This window comes from Neurospora tetraspora (genome assembly GCF_033439725.1).
Source record: "Neurospora tetraspora strain CBS 560.94 chromosome Unknown B0H65scaffold_4, whole genome shotgun sequence".
Lineage (NCBI taxonomy): Eukaryota > Fungi > Ascomycota > Sordariomycetes > Sordariales > Sordariaceae > Neurospora > Neurospora tetraspora.
The window spans coordinates 3444815-3459440 of NW_026944386.1; the positions used below are offsets into that span (position 1 = coordinate 3444815).

General features: G+C 54.5%; 3 protein-coding genes across 3 annotated transcripts; 1 reads left to right on the forward strand and 2 right to left on the reverse strand.

Annotated features, from left to right (window-relative positions):
* Positions 1–5155: 5155 nt before the first annotated feature.
* B0H65DRAFT_442767 (HbrB-like-domain-containing protein) lies at positions 5156–9232 on the reverse strand (the record flags this gene model as incomplete). The annotated part of the gene is made up of 1 exon (XM_062825593.1): positions 5156–9232. The coding sequence occupies one exon, from the start codon at positions 9230–9232 to the stop codon at positions 5156–5158; it is 4077 nt and encodes a 1358-aa protein (XP_062681996.1).
* A 964-nt stretch (positions 9233–10196) lies between these two features.
* On the forward strand, positions 10197–10523 carry B0H65DRAFT_442768 (EKC/KEOPS complex, subunit Gon7; the record flags this gene model as incomplete). The annotated part of the gene is made up of 1 exon (XM_062825594.1): positions 10197–10523. One exon carries the CDS (start codon positions 10197–10199, stop codon positions 10521–10523), a length of 327 nt encoding a protein of 108 aa, XP_062681997.1.
* Positions 10524–11069: 546 nt separating this feature from the next.
* Positions 11070–14198, reverse strand: B0H65DRAFT_204531 (SPX domain-containing protein). The gene is made up of 3 exons (XM_062821848.1): positions 13857–14198; positions 11476–13790; positions 11070–11404 (listed from the first exon to the last, which is right to left on the reverse strand). The coding sequence occupies exons 1-3, from the start codon at positions 13937–13939 to the stop codon at positions 11262–11264; spliced, it is 2541 nt and encodes an 846-aa protein (XP_062681998.1). The 5' UTR covers positions 13940–14198; the 3' UTR covers positions 11070–11261.
* Between the last annotated feature and the right edge of the window lie 428 nt (positions 14199–14626).

A 14626-nucleotide genomic window follows, 5' to 3' on the forward strand; every position in this document is an offset into this window, starting at 1 on the left:
TGCTGTTGCGCTAGATGCTGTTGCATGTGGTGGGCCATTGGCATAGGGCCTCCCATTGCGCGCCTCTGCATTAACTGAGCCATTTGCTGAGGATTCATCTGGCCCATACCGGGGACACCTATTGGCATGCCTCCCAAGTTGTTGTACTGAGCCTGCTGGGCCTGCATCATCCTTTGGTGTTGCGCTTGCTGCAACTGCTGGAGCCTAACTTGCTGCAACTGCTGTTGCATGGCTTGGTTGTTGGGGACTGGAGATACGTTTGGGTTAGTTCATGGTGTCTAAAGCAAGCGAGGGGAGCATGATGGAAAAGGAAAGGCAGAACGTACAACCCATCCCGTTCATCTGTTGCTGGTATGCCGCCATCTGCTGAGGGTTCAAATGCTGCATGGCAACATGGGCGTTGGGGGTGCCAGGCGGCATTCCTCCCATGAGAGCGCCGGCGCTAATCTGGGGGCCGGGGCCGGAGACACCTAGGTGTGCCACCATCTGATGAGCCATGGCGGGGGTTGCGCCGGGCTGGCTGGGGTTGTGGGCCATGCCCGGAGCCATGTGGTGACCGGGAGGAGCTCCCGGATGTTGTTGCATTCCGCCGGGGTGCGGCGAAAAGGAGGGACCCATTGGCATGCTAGCCATCATCTCTTTCCTCTTTGCTGTCGACTATCCACAGCGTGGATATCGACGTGACTTCCTCCGCGCTATCGCATACGAAGTGTAACCAGTTTGTTGGTACGGGGGTTGCCGCGAGGGCCGGCAGAGGCGTTGGTCGGTCTGTTTCCTTGTCTGGCGCGCGCGCGTATCACAATGCCGCTTCAATCGGGTGGCGGTCGACAGGCGGTCGAGAGGCAGCTAAAGATGGCGTGTGCTGGACGACTGCTGTTGTGCTGTTGCACTTGCTGAGAGGAGGGTGAGCGTGTTGAGAGTGGCCGGGGATGCGACGGCGACGACGGCGACGACGGCGACGACGGCGACGACAACAGGCACGGTGTCGGTTCCTTTGGTGCGGACCTGGCGATCGGTCGGACAGGCTTCAAGCTGAGAAGGCGGGAGTGGCAGGTCTTGGTGGTGTGCGTGCACTCACAGCCAGCGACGGGGCCTTGTCTGGCGGCGGCGGTCGCGCGACGGGCAACGTGAGCGGAAAGTTGGGGGAGACAGTGGGCAAAGAGTAGATCCAAGTCGGTCGAAAGTCAACTTGAACCAGCCAGGGAACAGTGTCAAGTAAGCACACAGAGAGTGCCCCCGAGCGATCTGACACGCAAGGAAGAAGAGACGAAGCGGGACTGGTCCGGTAGGCGGATAGGTGTAGGTTGGTAAATAGGTACCAAGTGAGGTGACCAGAGCGGCAGTGTGAAGTGGAAGCCCAGGTAGGGTAGGCCAGAGGCTATTAGGTATGCCGATGCGGCAATGCACCAGGAATAGGTGGTGGAATGATTAGGAGGATTTCCCGTTGGTGATGGGAAGACTAGAGCGTCGAGGGTAAAAAGAGACTGCCCGTGCCCTGGAGAGAGAAAAAGGTGAGCGACAAAGCACTGGACCTCCTGCAACCTGAGATGAGGGAAACAACGAGCAACGACGTGTCGTGGACTTGTCGGAGTCGGAGGTGGATTGAGGTTTGGGGATGATTGGGAAGGGTAAGGTTGTGTGGATCTCCCGTCTTTCGACTCTGGGCTGCTGCTTGACTGGGAGTTTTTATGGGACTGGCGAGGTCTGCTGTGGGAGTCTGGGACCTGGACCTGGGCAGACGGGAGTCCCGTCAAAAGACAAGAGTGGGAGTGCTTGGCGGGCGAGCTGGATGAGGTGGTTTTGAACCCCGGGGGTACAAAGATCGAAATGCCACTTACTAACCGGTGATGACGAGCTCAGAAGAGAGCTTTCTCGATGAAACTTGTCTCTTTATTGTTTTGCCGGGTCAAGTTTTGGACATTGGTGGGAATGGAGAGGAAGAACTTCTTGGTATATATATAATTCGAACTGAGCTGTGTTAGGTCAGCACTGCACTGCACTGGATGCTGCAGATAAGTCACGGGAGCTCGGTTCTGTACAGGAAATGAGCTCCTTCATGATGAATCCCCACGCACAAGAAGGGATATATTGTCAGACTTCGAATACCGCAAACTCCGTCTTGAACTTGAGGCCCGTTGTTCCAAGGATGCGTCCGACAAATGTTAAACGCCCTCACATCATAATCACCATACAAGCAACAGCTTGATTTCTTCTGTAGCATACCCCTCTCTATCATTAACTCAAGACCTATTCCTCATCACGTACCAACGTCATCTGGGTAGAGAGAGAGAGTTACCAGTGCTCCGTGCACTGAGCCATCCTCATGCACCCGCGGAAATCACCACCCGAATTACCGGTCTCGGCCTCAGGCTCAGAGAGACTGGTCATGACACTTGGTGATAGAACAAGTCGCTTCGGGCCATACGAAATGGCCAAAAAGCCAGGCCAGTCGACCGAAGGCAGAACCCACGAACTTCCTCTTGACGTTGAAAGAGCGGGCTCGCAACAGCTTTCAGAATGATGCCACTAACCCTAACCCTATAATGCATGAGAAGCCAGGAAACTGAAAAGGGGGTGTCGGCTGTTGGCCCAGGCGATACCACACATCGTGAAGCGTCCTCTTGAGGTCGACTAAAGCACAGCGTTGACTTAATAAACATCAACAGAACTGAAGATATGTGTTGGGAGCCTGACGAATGAGTCTCATGGGCTGACTGAAGGTGTTCCTCGGATATAAGTCAAACATTGATGTTCAACAGGTTGGAGCGCCCCTTCAGTTGGTCCCGGAGCTGCCCGGCTCTCCAGCAGTGAGGTGGTCTGGAGTCTTCGTTGTGGACGGCCAACGGACTCTTGTCGCGATGGCGGCGATGGGCACCGGTCCGCCCGTTGGTGGGACCTTGCAGCGGGCGACGGGAGTTAATATGAGGTGGAACCCGGCATCACGTGTGTCTCCACGTGTCTGTGTTCTGCGCGCTTCCATTCTCTCTCCCGCCTGGAACTCACCGACCCCACCTAAATTTTCGTTATCGTTATCGCTTCCCGCGCAGAAGTATTTGAACTCTCCATCGTCGCAAACGCAACCTTATTTTTTCTTCCCTTCCTCAGAAACCAACAATCGCAAGCGCCGCGATTCTCGAGCTCACGCATTCCTTCAATCGTTGCGCCTGGTGCGCAATGATTCGAGTCTGCAGAGCTGGCAGGAACCGCTTCATTGCGTGTTCATGTATCTGCCCGCAGCATCTTGCTTCTCTTGAGGCAAGGCTGTGCGATATCTTGTCAAAACTTCCACCACGCGATCACAGCGTCGCATCCAGGTAGGTCAACAACAACTGCCATGGCAATCAACGAGGTAAGCGCCACTCCCCTTCACTTCTTTCCGCACATCATATCTTCACCAGCCCTTCTCCCCTGCATCCGCCTTCGGATGATGACAACTTCTGAAATGTCTTCTTTTCCCAACTGAATCGACCATGAACGAAGACTAGTCTGTTTCGGGCTTCCTCCTACGGGAGTCGGCCTGTTGCTTGCCAGTAATTTTTTCTGACTGAAGCGGATTGCACTTCTTCATTTTTCCATCCTTACCCACGCGCGTATCCACAGCAGTTTTCGCAAACATGCTTGCTGACTCGATACCGCAGACAGATACAGAATCTTCTCGAGCCTGGCTCTCATAACATAAAAGGTGCCTTCGTGCCCATTTCCTGTTGCCTCTGCTTCTCTTCCTGAGACGGACAACATCTTGATCTCGCGACTAAACCACGACAGCTTGATCACAATATCACTTTACCACAAGGTTAGTTCATACTTTGTGCGACTTGCACACATACACACACCCCCGATCCTTATGATGAAGAATTCCACATTCGCAGTTTCCACTCGAGACCCCACCTACGAGCCTTTCTCGGGGTCAGATGAGGGCGAAGTCTTCCTTGGATGTCTGATTGGATCATCAAACAACTTGTTTGAGCAGTCTTTTGTCTTGCGAGCATCAGCTAACAGATCCAAAGTACAGGACATCTACCATGAATCAAGAATATTAGATAGTTCAATGAAAACAATGATTCGAAAACACTTGTTTCCTCTCCGTTTCCGCGTGATCAATGTTGCATTGCCCTGGCCTTCCAGGCAGCTGCCAGCAGACGCGCTTCGGCGTGTCGAATCGACATTCACATCATTTTCCCAATTGATATGGATGTTTTCGCTCTGGCATAGAGAAATCACTTTTGACCCATTGCTGGGCGCCCATGTTGAGAGATCGTCTTGTATCTCACCGATATCTGGGAATCAGTAGAGGTTACATCGTTCGATTCGTTCTGGACGGCTTTTGGGGGGATATTGAGTTGTAGTTTGAATGCGTTAGAAAATACCACTAGATGGTCAAATGAAACATGATTAAAAAAGTGTCTGCTCCTGCCTCTTCATCCCTATGTGACCTATATCCATCAAAATTCCCTGGCGTAACATGTAGTGATATAGTATTCTCCATGGTACCTAGAGCATCGGGATATGCTTCCATGAAGATGAAGGTGTCGTGTGTTGACCGCATGGACGATACGTGAACTCCATCCGTCCGATAATGACTTGCAAAAACCGAACTCATCATTTTATTCTTCAACCATCTACGATGATCTACGATGGGCATACTGGTTCTTGATCAATATGACAGTTTCTGTGCGGTCAAGTATGCCATGCTGTCTGTCCAATGCCAACAGCAACTGGGTGCTTTCTTCCAACTCATCTAAGAAGATACTTTATTGACGTACTCGTCTACGAAGACATCGACGTCCTCATCTACGAAGACATCAACACCTGCTTTACCCAAAACCCATCCGCCTTCACTTCACTCCCAAGTGTAGCAAGTAGCATGATTCGTGACCAAAAGCGAAGCAGAAGAAAAGTATTACTTGTATATATATGGTTCATGATACCGAAGAATGTAAATGCCCAAAACCGATGATCTACCTTGAATGTTGAAACCCTTACACCCAACTCCAGTCCTTCTTCCGTTAACTCACCGCGCCGCGCCACATCCCTTCTTTTTCTTCTTCTCTCACCTGCCTCACTGCCCAGTCCCAGTAGTCCCAGTCCCAGTCCCAGTCCCAGTCCCCATCCCGAGTCCCAGCGCCCATCTCTCCAAAGGTTTGGTCACCATCCACTAATTGTCAACCACAACCTCCGAATTCGACGACGATCCGGCACCGGCAGCAGCACCGGCACCGACACTGGGACCGCCAGCAGTAGGCATAGCAGCACCAGCAGGACCAGCCAAAGCGGCACCAGCACCAACAGTACCAGCACCACCAACAGTACCAGCAGTAGCAGGAACAGCAGCAGTAGGACCACCGGCACCACCAGTAGGCGGGCTACTTATCCCTCCTCCTGCCGCTGCCGCTGTCGCTGTCCCGATGACACTGCTGCCCAAACCTAACCCCGTCCCTCCCATTCCCGTTGTTCCCCTGTCTCTATCAGCCTGACCCTGCAGCCCACCCCCAAACCCGCTTCCCACAGTTCCTATACTCCCCCCCATCGTCCCAGTCGTCCCAAGACTATTCATGCTCACACCCCCCGGCCCCGTTCCCAACGAGCCCGCATATCCTCCATACGACGAAGCATAGCCCATCCCAGAACCAGCGCCCATTGAGAAGGCTAGAGCAGACCCTGATCCAGACCCAGCTCCCGCCCGTTTTACCCGCCCGCCCACGATCCCCCGTCTGTTGCGACCGGTGCGGCCGCGGCCGAGCCAGTTCAGCTTGAGGAGTTTGTTGAGTTCTTCGATCATGCGGGAGGATTCATCGGGGGGCCCTCCGTTTCCACCTATCCCACCAGCAGCAGTGTTGGTGGGGGCTGTGGTTGTGGCATGGCTAAAAGGGGCGGTACCACCCGTAGGCGTATTCGGCACGCTACTGTTACCAATACCACCAAAGCTGCCGGCCAAGCTAGCGCTCAGACTAGATATCGACGGGCGAAGCGGGAGCGGGCCAGGGCTGGTAGCCGTTGGCGTAGCCGGCGACGGAGGGGAGGAGAACTGCGAGGGGGAAGACATAGTTTGGACGAGCGGGGGCAGGCCGCCCGCCGCAGAAGAGCTGGAGGGCGAGGCGGGGACGGTGGCGTTGGTCATGGTGGTTGTTGCCACGGAGGTTTGCGAGGAGGAGTAGGTGTTGTTGGTGTTGTAGGTGAGGTTGCCGGTGGAGGAGTGGGGATTGTTGTTTGGTACCGAGGACGATGAGGAGGAGGATGTGAAAGAAGGAGTGGTGGGCGCGGAAACGGATGCCAGGACGGACATGCATTGGAGCATGCGGCCGACCATTTCCGTGACTTGCTTGGAGTCTTCGACGTTTTGGTCGGCGGTTTTCCCGCCACCGCCGCCGGTAGGGTCGCGGAGGCTGCCGTGGATGGAGTTGCTGCCTATGCTTTTTATGCTGGGCGCCACGTGCGATGGGAATTGTTGTACTGGGGTGGACATGTTGAGGTTGAGATTGGCGATACCAACGCCGCTGGGGGTGGACATGGCGGCTTGGGCGGAGGCGGCTCCAAGGGCTTGAATGCTGCTTGGGGTGAAGGGGCGGTTGGCGTTGCCGTGGTCGCTGCCGAAGCTGACGTTACTAATGGCCCGCGAGCGGTTACCGCTTCCTGGTGTGGTATCGCCGCCGGCGGTGCCCATGCCCATGCCCATGCCGTTGCTGCTGTAGCTCGCGTAGGAGGGATCCATAGCGCCAACGGGGTTGGACATTGAGGTGTTTGGTCGTGGAGGGGCAGTGCCAAAGCCGGCGCCCATCCCTAGGGTCATGGTTGCTGGGAGGCTACCTGCGAAGGACAGCGAGAGCTGCGACTCTTGTGAGGGCGAGGTCGAGAGTGCGGACTGATAGACACCGCCTTGGTTGTGAGCCGTGTTTTGGAACCCAGATGTAGAAACCGGGACCGGAGAGGAGAGGGCCATGCTGGCTAGGTTCTGCGGTAGGAACTCGAGAGAGAGACGCGAGAACATGGTCTTCAGCGTGTCGTAGCGAGGAACAATAACGATATCTCGGAAGGAAAGGAGAACCAGTCTTCGTATGTCAAGGACGGATAAGGCCGGTATGCTGACGCCGTAACTTGCTGGAACACCACCCCAGAAGTCACGGGCTTGGTCTGGCGTCATCAAGGGCCCGTTGCCGGCAAATTCCATGTCTAATGGTAGAAAGACCGCTTGCAGATACGGTAGGATACTGGTAAATGTGAAGATCCAAAGCTCGACAAGGGCAGGAATCAAGCGGTCTTCCTGGGTCTTCTTCAAACTCTGATCGAGACTCGAGAAACCGGTCGTGAGAAAGTCCCGGATATCCTCGATAATGATATTTGGGCTGCGCCGCTTTATGCAATACTGGATATGCATCGTCACTATACGGTTCAGATCTTCTACAGGGAGACGAAGGTCCTCAGCCTCAAAGATGACAAGCAGCTTGGCCCTGAGAAAAGGCCAGGCGTCATCAAGGGTCATATTGTTGAGCCCGAACTTTTGGCTGTCAAAAGGCTCATTGTGGAAGAGTGCTGAGGCCAGAGTGCCAGTGGCAGAGCTCACGCTACTTGGACCAGGCCAGTCGCCTCCAGGGTTGTAGCTCGAGGCCGCTTCGTCAAGACTCTTGTCCTCCTTGTTCTTCTTCTCGCGCAAGGCACGGCCGCCGTGTCGCAAATCAAGACCCGATTTGAACGCATTGCTGCTGGGACCTGGACTTGTTGGCAAGTTGAAGTTATACAGACTGCTGGGAGCTGTTGGGTCTGTAGGCCTGGAGTTGCTCGAAGCTGACGAAAGCGGTAGGTGATACGCCTCTATCAGCTTTTCCTTCTGTCGTTTCAAGAAATGCCCATGCTTCTTCTCCTTTTCTTTCACCTCCTTCTCCGTAGCTTCGGCTGGTCGTATCGTGGCGGTTGACGAGTTGCCATGGGCATAGAAAGGCTGCTGCATATTCGATTCGAGACTCGTAGTGCTGTAGTTGGCTCGTTGTAGATTCGAAAAGGCATGCCCTAGCTTTCCCGGGCTGGGCAGTGGCTTAGTATCCTTTGACGATTCCCCCTTTGAGCTGGACTTGCCAGGACGTGAAAACAGCTTGACCTTGCTCTTTTCCGACTTGACGACAGGTTTCTCGGCAGGGACAGGCGGTGGAGTGGGTGTCAAGGGGTTCGTCGACTGGGTGGGCAGTTTCGGCGACGATTGCGCCGATCGGGGGAACACCACGTTCGCGGCCGCCGTGGCAGCAAGGGTATGGTTTCCGGGGAGGCCGTTGTGATATCCTTGACTTCCAAACACATTATCCCTTGGCGCGCTCGCCTCTGTTAAGCTCAACACCGGAGGGCTCATCGGACCGCCGCTCATGCGCTTGTTCGCGACCGGTGTTTGTTCATGATGCTCGGTGGACGGTGGTATCGTTTGGGACCGCTGACGGTGTTGTAGGTGAAGAAGGTGTTGATGCGCATACGGTGGTGCCTGTTGCTGTTGCTGCTGCTGCTGCTGTTGTTGGCTAAGCTGCGACTTGGAGACGGCTGCCTGCGCAGCAATGTGGCTGGCGGACATGTCTCGTTGCGCCTGCGACGGCGTCGGGCCGAGTTTGGGCGAGTCGGCTTGGATCTGGCCAAGATTGGAGGTGCTCGTCGAGGGCAGGGTAGGCTCGAACAGGCCCGCGTTCGCCGAGTGTTTGCGCGAGTGTGCGCCTACCCTGCCGGAGAAGGAAGTGGGCGTGGAGGACGTTGCGCTGGTCGGCGGGAGGGTCAGGGGGGAGGGCCCGTTGCGCGGGGGCGTATCGATGGGCGAATGTGTCCCGGCGACGGAGCGGGCGGCGGACAGGGCGGCGGTGTTGGATAGGGTCGGTCGCGAGAAGTTGGTCTGGAGACTCGGGGTGCTTTGGCTGTTGCTCTGAGACGTGAAGCTGCTGTAAATAGGAGTCGCGTGGGTTGGTGTTGTTCCTCCTCGTCGCTCGGGTGATGCTCCTGCTTTTCCTCCAAATCCTGATGCGCCTGGACCTCCTCCTGGCTGGGGCGACGGTGCGGTAGACTGGTTGGTTGTGCGAGGGATGGTCAATGGCGTGAGGTCGTCGTTGCTGGAGCTCGAGGCTGAGATCATGCGCACCGGGCCCGGAGACGGTCGATGGGGACGGACATCAACACCTCCAGTGGAGTTAGTGCTGGCCGGCAGCGGTGAGAAACTCCCTGGAGCCCTCTGCGTGGGTCCCGGGGTTCCTCTTCCACTTGTGGGTTGCATTGTTTACTGCTGTTGGTCCTCTCGCTGGTGGTGTTTTGTGATGGATCATACGTAAAGGTATGGTTACTGGCGTAGGTTGTTTCGCATAGGCTTTTCCTTCGCAAGGGCAAGTGTCACATCTTCCTAACCCGGATATCTGTAGAAGAAGACCATCAGCCGTCGGGGATTGTGTATGTCGGTCGTCAGGTCATTGAACATGTGTGTGAACGTAATCGCTGAAATGATCAAAAAGAGGAGGACGGGAAGATCAGGGATAGAGATATGTAGCTAAAAGATGGAAAGGGGAACTTGTAAATTCAATTGAGCGTACGACACTGCATCACAAGCGCTGATTGGGGCTCCCTTCTCTTCCACTTCCAAGCATTCCATGGCACCTCCCCTCCGAAGCCTCCTCACTCCCACTTTCCACTTCTAGTGCTTACGTACCTATTCCAATCTTTCTCTTGCAGACTAACACCGATACGACGCCACTTTTTGTTGTTTGGGATTTGTTTTGGCGATATCCAACTTGAAATCCAAATCCAACAGGGGGGGTTGATGCTTGGCAGGCAGAATCAGGGGCTAGATCGCCCTAAATTGTTCCTCACTATGGAACTTTTGTGGGGAGGCTTAGTACCCCGCAGTTAACGTCCCTCAGGCGCGTGCAGGCGGGTGTCATAGGGCAGTCTCGCGAACGTGGTTCAGCGGACATTTGATGAGATGCATTTTGAGGTTTCCTTTTTGTTCATGAGAATCTGATATCGATAAGAATAAAAACAACCTCATCATTGGAAGCTCATATAGCTAAAAAAAAAAAAAAAAAAAAAAAAGCCTCTCGTATGTATAAGTCTTCAGATATCTAAACAATATCATCACTAACCATAACCCAGAGAAATTCCAACGAGCATCCGATCCGATCCGATCTTGCTTCTCACTCACCTCACAAAGTCTCAATCACCACCTCACCTCTCATCCAAAAACCAAAATGGCCTCCTCAACCACCTTCAAAGCAACCTACACCAACTCAACCAACCTCTCCCCCTCCTTCACATTGACCAAAGATGTCCCCACCACCACCACCTCTTCAACCTCGTCAACAACAACAACAATGACCACTTCCGAGCGCGCCAAGTACCTCCACGAACTCCGCCAGATCGCCGCCACCTTCCAAGACGACATCAACCGGGAACTCACGCAGCGAATGGAGGAGGACAACAAGCGGGCACCCCAAAACCAGAGTAAGGGGAAGGAGGAGGAGGAGGCCAAGGAGGAGGAGAATTATGGCGAGGAGGTGGAGGAGGAGGAGGAATGAGTAACGAACGGGGTATAGCTGGGATAAACGGAAAAGGGGAAAGGAAACAGCAAAGGGAAGGAAAAGGAGAGGGGAAGGAAAAGGAGAGGGAAAGGAAAAGGAGAGGGAAAGGAAAAGGAGAGGGAAAGGAAAAGGAGAGGGAAAGGAAAAGGAGAGGGAAACGAAAAGGGGAAGAGAGGGCGGGAAGAAAGAATTTGAAAGAGAAGGAGGTTGTTGTTGGCGTATGGATGAATCTGTTGTTTTGTGATTCGAGATGGGGAAATGGGGATTCTGGTGTGCACTTTATTAGGTTTTGCCTGCGTGGAATACCATGTTGGCTCAACGATGTTGGTCTGTCTGACTGGATGAAAAACATTACTACTGAACGAAAGGATTGCCTCCAAGGTTGTCATTACCTATATCTCAGTAAATGTGATATTGAAGGCTATGCATGAAATCTGCCCCCTTTAAACTCAAAAACTCATCGAGAAAGGAGATCCTGCAGGAAGAGAAGAGAAGCCCAATTAGATTCCCTCCGGATCCGCACCGCGGTGTCCATTAAAAGCATACTCAGAGCGAACAACAAAAGCGTAATACATGGACAGGGACGATACTCCAAAAAACACACTTGCCAAAATGCTTGATCGCCACTTTCTCTCCTCCTCCTCCTCTAATCAGCCGTTCTTTTCCTTTCCACCTTACCAACCCAACCCCATACGTATGTGTGAGAATATCTGTAACTATAGGTACGTAGGCTCCTTACATACCAACAACCCTCATAGCACCATACCCAACCGTGACGACCACCACGAGACTAAGCAAACTGCTGGGCACGCCACGGCTGATAAAGTGCTTGACTTGCAGGTAGCGCTGGCCTGCCGGGTCTTCCTTCATGATGGCGGCTGCGATAGGATGATATGGTTAGCTTTTTTTTTTTTTTTTCAAAAAGGGGCAACAGAGGGGAAATACATACTCATATTAGGGAATCCAGAAGTAGGCAGCGCCATAGCAGCACTGCACATCAACACGCCCGCCATGACCAACAAGTTCGGGTGCGGCTCGTCCAAGCCCTTACCAACATCGTACACCAGCGGCAAGATAATCAGCGCCGCAACGGTGTGGCTGATGAACGTGGCAATCACCAAGATCAAGCTCGAGAAGACGAGCAGGACACCGTAAAGGCTAAAGTCCTTCACCTCTTCCGTGATCATCCTGGTAACGGCGTGCAGCAGGCCAGACGAGTTGACCGCCTTGCCAAGTGCCAGCCCGCCAGCCGCCAGAATGATGATGGTCCAGGGGAAGTTGTTGAAGTCCTCCTTGGTCAGGATGCCGACGCCGAAGAACAAGACGATGGGGATGATGGCGATGACGCCCATGTGTCCGAACTCGGCCTCGAGCTGGTGAGAGGCGCACCATAGGCCGATGGTGGCGACGGTCACGAGGGTGACGAACCACTGCACGCCCGTGAAGCGGTCCTTGACGGGGCGGATGGGCACAATGGTGGTGCCCTTGCCCGGTTGGAAGGTGAGGAGCAGCAGGGCCCAGATGAGAAGCAGGGAGATGATGCCGACGGGGATGACGATGAAGAACCATTCGCCCCAGGTGGGAGGGGGCTCCATCAGGCCGATGGCGACAATATTTTGCGGGGAGGCGATGGGCGAGAGCATGCCGCCTATGTTTGAGGCAAGGGCGATGCCCATGATGACGGCCTTGGACATGTTGGAGCCGGCAGGGAGGTTGCGAAGCATGGGCTCGATGATACCAAAGCAGAGGACAGGAGCGGCGACGTTGCTGATCAGCATGCTGGCGAATGCGGCCACGGCCATGTTGGCGATGAGGACCGTCCTAGGTTGTGTTCCTGCCTTGCTGAGAACGAAAGTTGCTATCCGCTTGTCGATACTGCACTTGGAGAGAGCGGCTGCGACAGTGAAGCCACCGAGCAGAAGCATGATAACAGGCGTCCACATGGCCGAGAAGACCACGTCGGTGGCCGCCTTGGCACCCAGTCTGTGATGGGGCTTGTCGGCCTCGCGGAAGACTCGAAGAACAACGCAGAGGAAAGGGATGGTGAGTGAGGTGACGAAGAGGGGAATGGCCTCGGTGGCCCAGAGCAAAGAGACAAACACCAGCAATGCCAGGCAGTTTTGCTGCTCGGGCTTCTTCATGACTGGAATAAAGAGCAACGCGAAGAATATGGCAAAGATGATGATGAGAGTCATCAGAGTTGAGCTGACCAGCCAAGCAGGTAATCTGAAGCGACCAAGCGGCGTTGCGATCTCCTTGGTCGGCAACACCAGCTCATCGTCGCCCTGAAGGCGGTGGCTGGTTGGATCAGCATCTCGCCCAAGGAGAGTATGTCCCAGGCTTGCGGCTTCAGCTCGCCGTTCCATACCGATCAGTTCTCTCCAAACGGTATTTCGTTCCCAGACGACATGCTCTCTAAGGTGCGATCGCAAATCGCGCGTGGCCGCCTCCTCGTCGCCATTGGTAACGATGTCCGTATATGCGCGGACCATCAGGTGAATCTTTTCTTCCAAACCCTTGGTTGTCTCTGGACTGAAGGCATATGCGGTATCGACAAAGGTGTCCATGTACTTGGCCCGCAACTGTCTGTCAATAATCTTGTCGAACTTCTTGAGGACCTTGCTAAAGCCCGTCCTGTTCAGCTGGATGTACGACTTGAGCTCGCACAGCTGGACAAAGAGGTTGATGATCCTCTTCTTGAGCATGATGCCCGAGGAGAACAGAGCAGCCTGCTCGGCATAGTCGTCGTCGTAAACAATGCTATACCTGCGAGACCTGGTCATCTCTGTAGAGGCTGTCATGTCGCCAATGGAGGACATCATATGCCCAGGGACAGCGGAGCTTATTTTTCGCCTCCCCAGGCTCGCCCGCCTCTTTTTCCCATGTGTGTTCAGGCCGGTGTGCTCATCGTCACTGTTGTCGCTGTTGGTACGGTCGTCGTCAGTCGAGGCCCGGCTCGGCAGGCTTTCTACGCTCCGGGTTCGCAAAGGTCTCTGGTGCTCGCTGCCGCGGGTGGGGGGACGGAGCTCGCGCTCTTGGTCGGTTTCACCGGACTCCTCCTCGAATGCGCCGACGTCGTGCAAGAGGTTTTGTACCTCCTCAAACAGCTCCCTCTCTTTGACAGAGTAGAAGGACAAGACCTTTTCCAGCTCGACATCCAGGGCACGAATGAAGACGACTTCGGGGTCTTCATGTTGGATTAGCGGGCGCGACTCCCCGTCTCCGCCGGATGACAGGTGGACAACCTTTTCGAGCTGGTAGATGCTAGGTGATTATATGTTAGCTGGCTGACTGAGCACGGCGGAGATAAGACAGGTTCGGCCAGCTTACAGCTTCTTGAGGTTGCTGTATGCGATGTAATGCGTGCTCCAGTCCGGCACCGCATTGAACTGGATGCTGTGGGAGAACTTCATGTCGTCCTGTGCCTCAAGCCAGCGGCGCTTCCTGGCCTTCTTTTCTTCCTTGCGCGCGGCGCGATCACGGGATGGATTGAGGTTGCGGTTGGTGTCAGCTGTGTCGTCAGCTGTGTCAGTGCGAGGCTGCTTGGGTTGCGGATATTCTTGGAGCTCGAATTCGTTTTGGTCTACTTGTGTCTTGCTTGGTTGTGCAGAGACAGAAAAGAGGACGCTGCGGGGATGATGGTCTTTTCCAATTCTTCCTCTTGTCCTCCCTCCCCTGTCCTTGGCAACAGCTGGCGTTGGTGTTGTTCCGAGTGGCGGTTGATTCGCCTTGTTGTTCCCGTCGTCGTTCTCGTTCTCGTGGGACAGCAGATGGCGCTTTGCGGAGAGTTGGTCGGGTCTAGAGGAGGAGGGGCTTCCAGACTCGGCTGAAGAAGCTATGGTGGGCAACAATATCTTTTGCCTTGCCCGGGAATAGGAAAGGCAAGATTGAAATCTAGTACGAAACAAAGACGGTCACAGTCACCAACAAGTCAGCATTCCTTGAAACCATCCAAGACTAGTGAAGAGGGAGGTGTTCTGTCGCTGACGAAGATGGGCCATTTACAACCAATTGCGCCCGTCAATGCTGCAGCCGCTCCACTATCTTACAGCGGATCGGGTGGGGTCCTGTCAGGGAAGTGAGGCTCTACATAATACCCG

Coding starts and splice junctions, on each gene's coding strand:
- B0H65DRAFT_204531 (XM_062821848.1), bottom strand. CDS start 13,939: ATGAAGTTCTCCCACAGCATCCAGTTCAATGCGGTGCCGGACTGGAGC. Junction 13,791..13,856: donor TACAGCAACCTCAAGAAGCT/GTAAGCTGGCCG, acceptor ATAATCACCTAG/CATCTACCAGCTCGAAAAGG. Junction 11,405..11,475: donor TTCTGGATTCCCTAATATGA/GTATGTATTTCC, acceptor ATCCTATCGCAG/CCGCCATCATGAAGGAAGAC.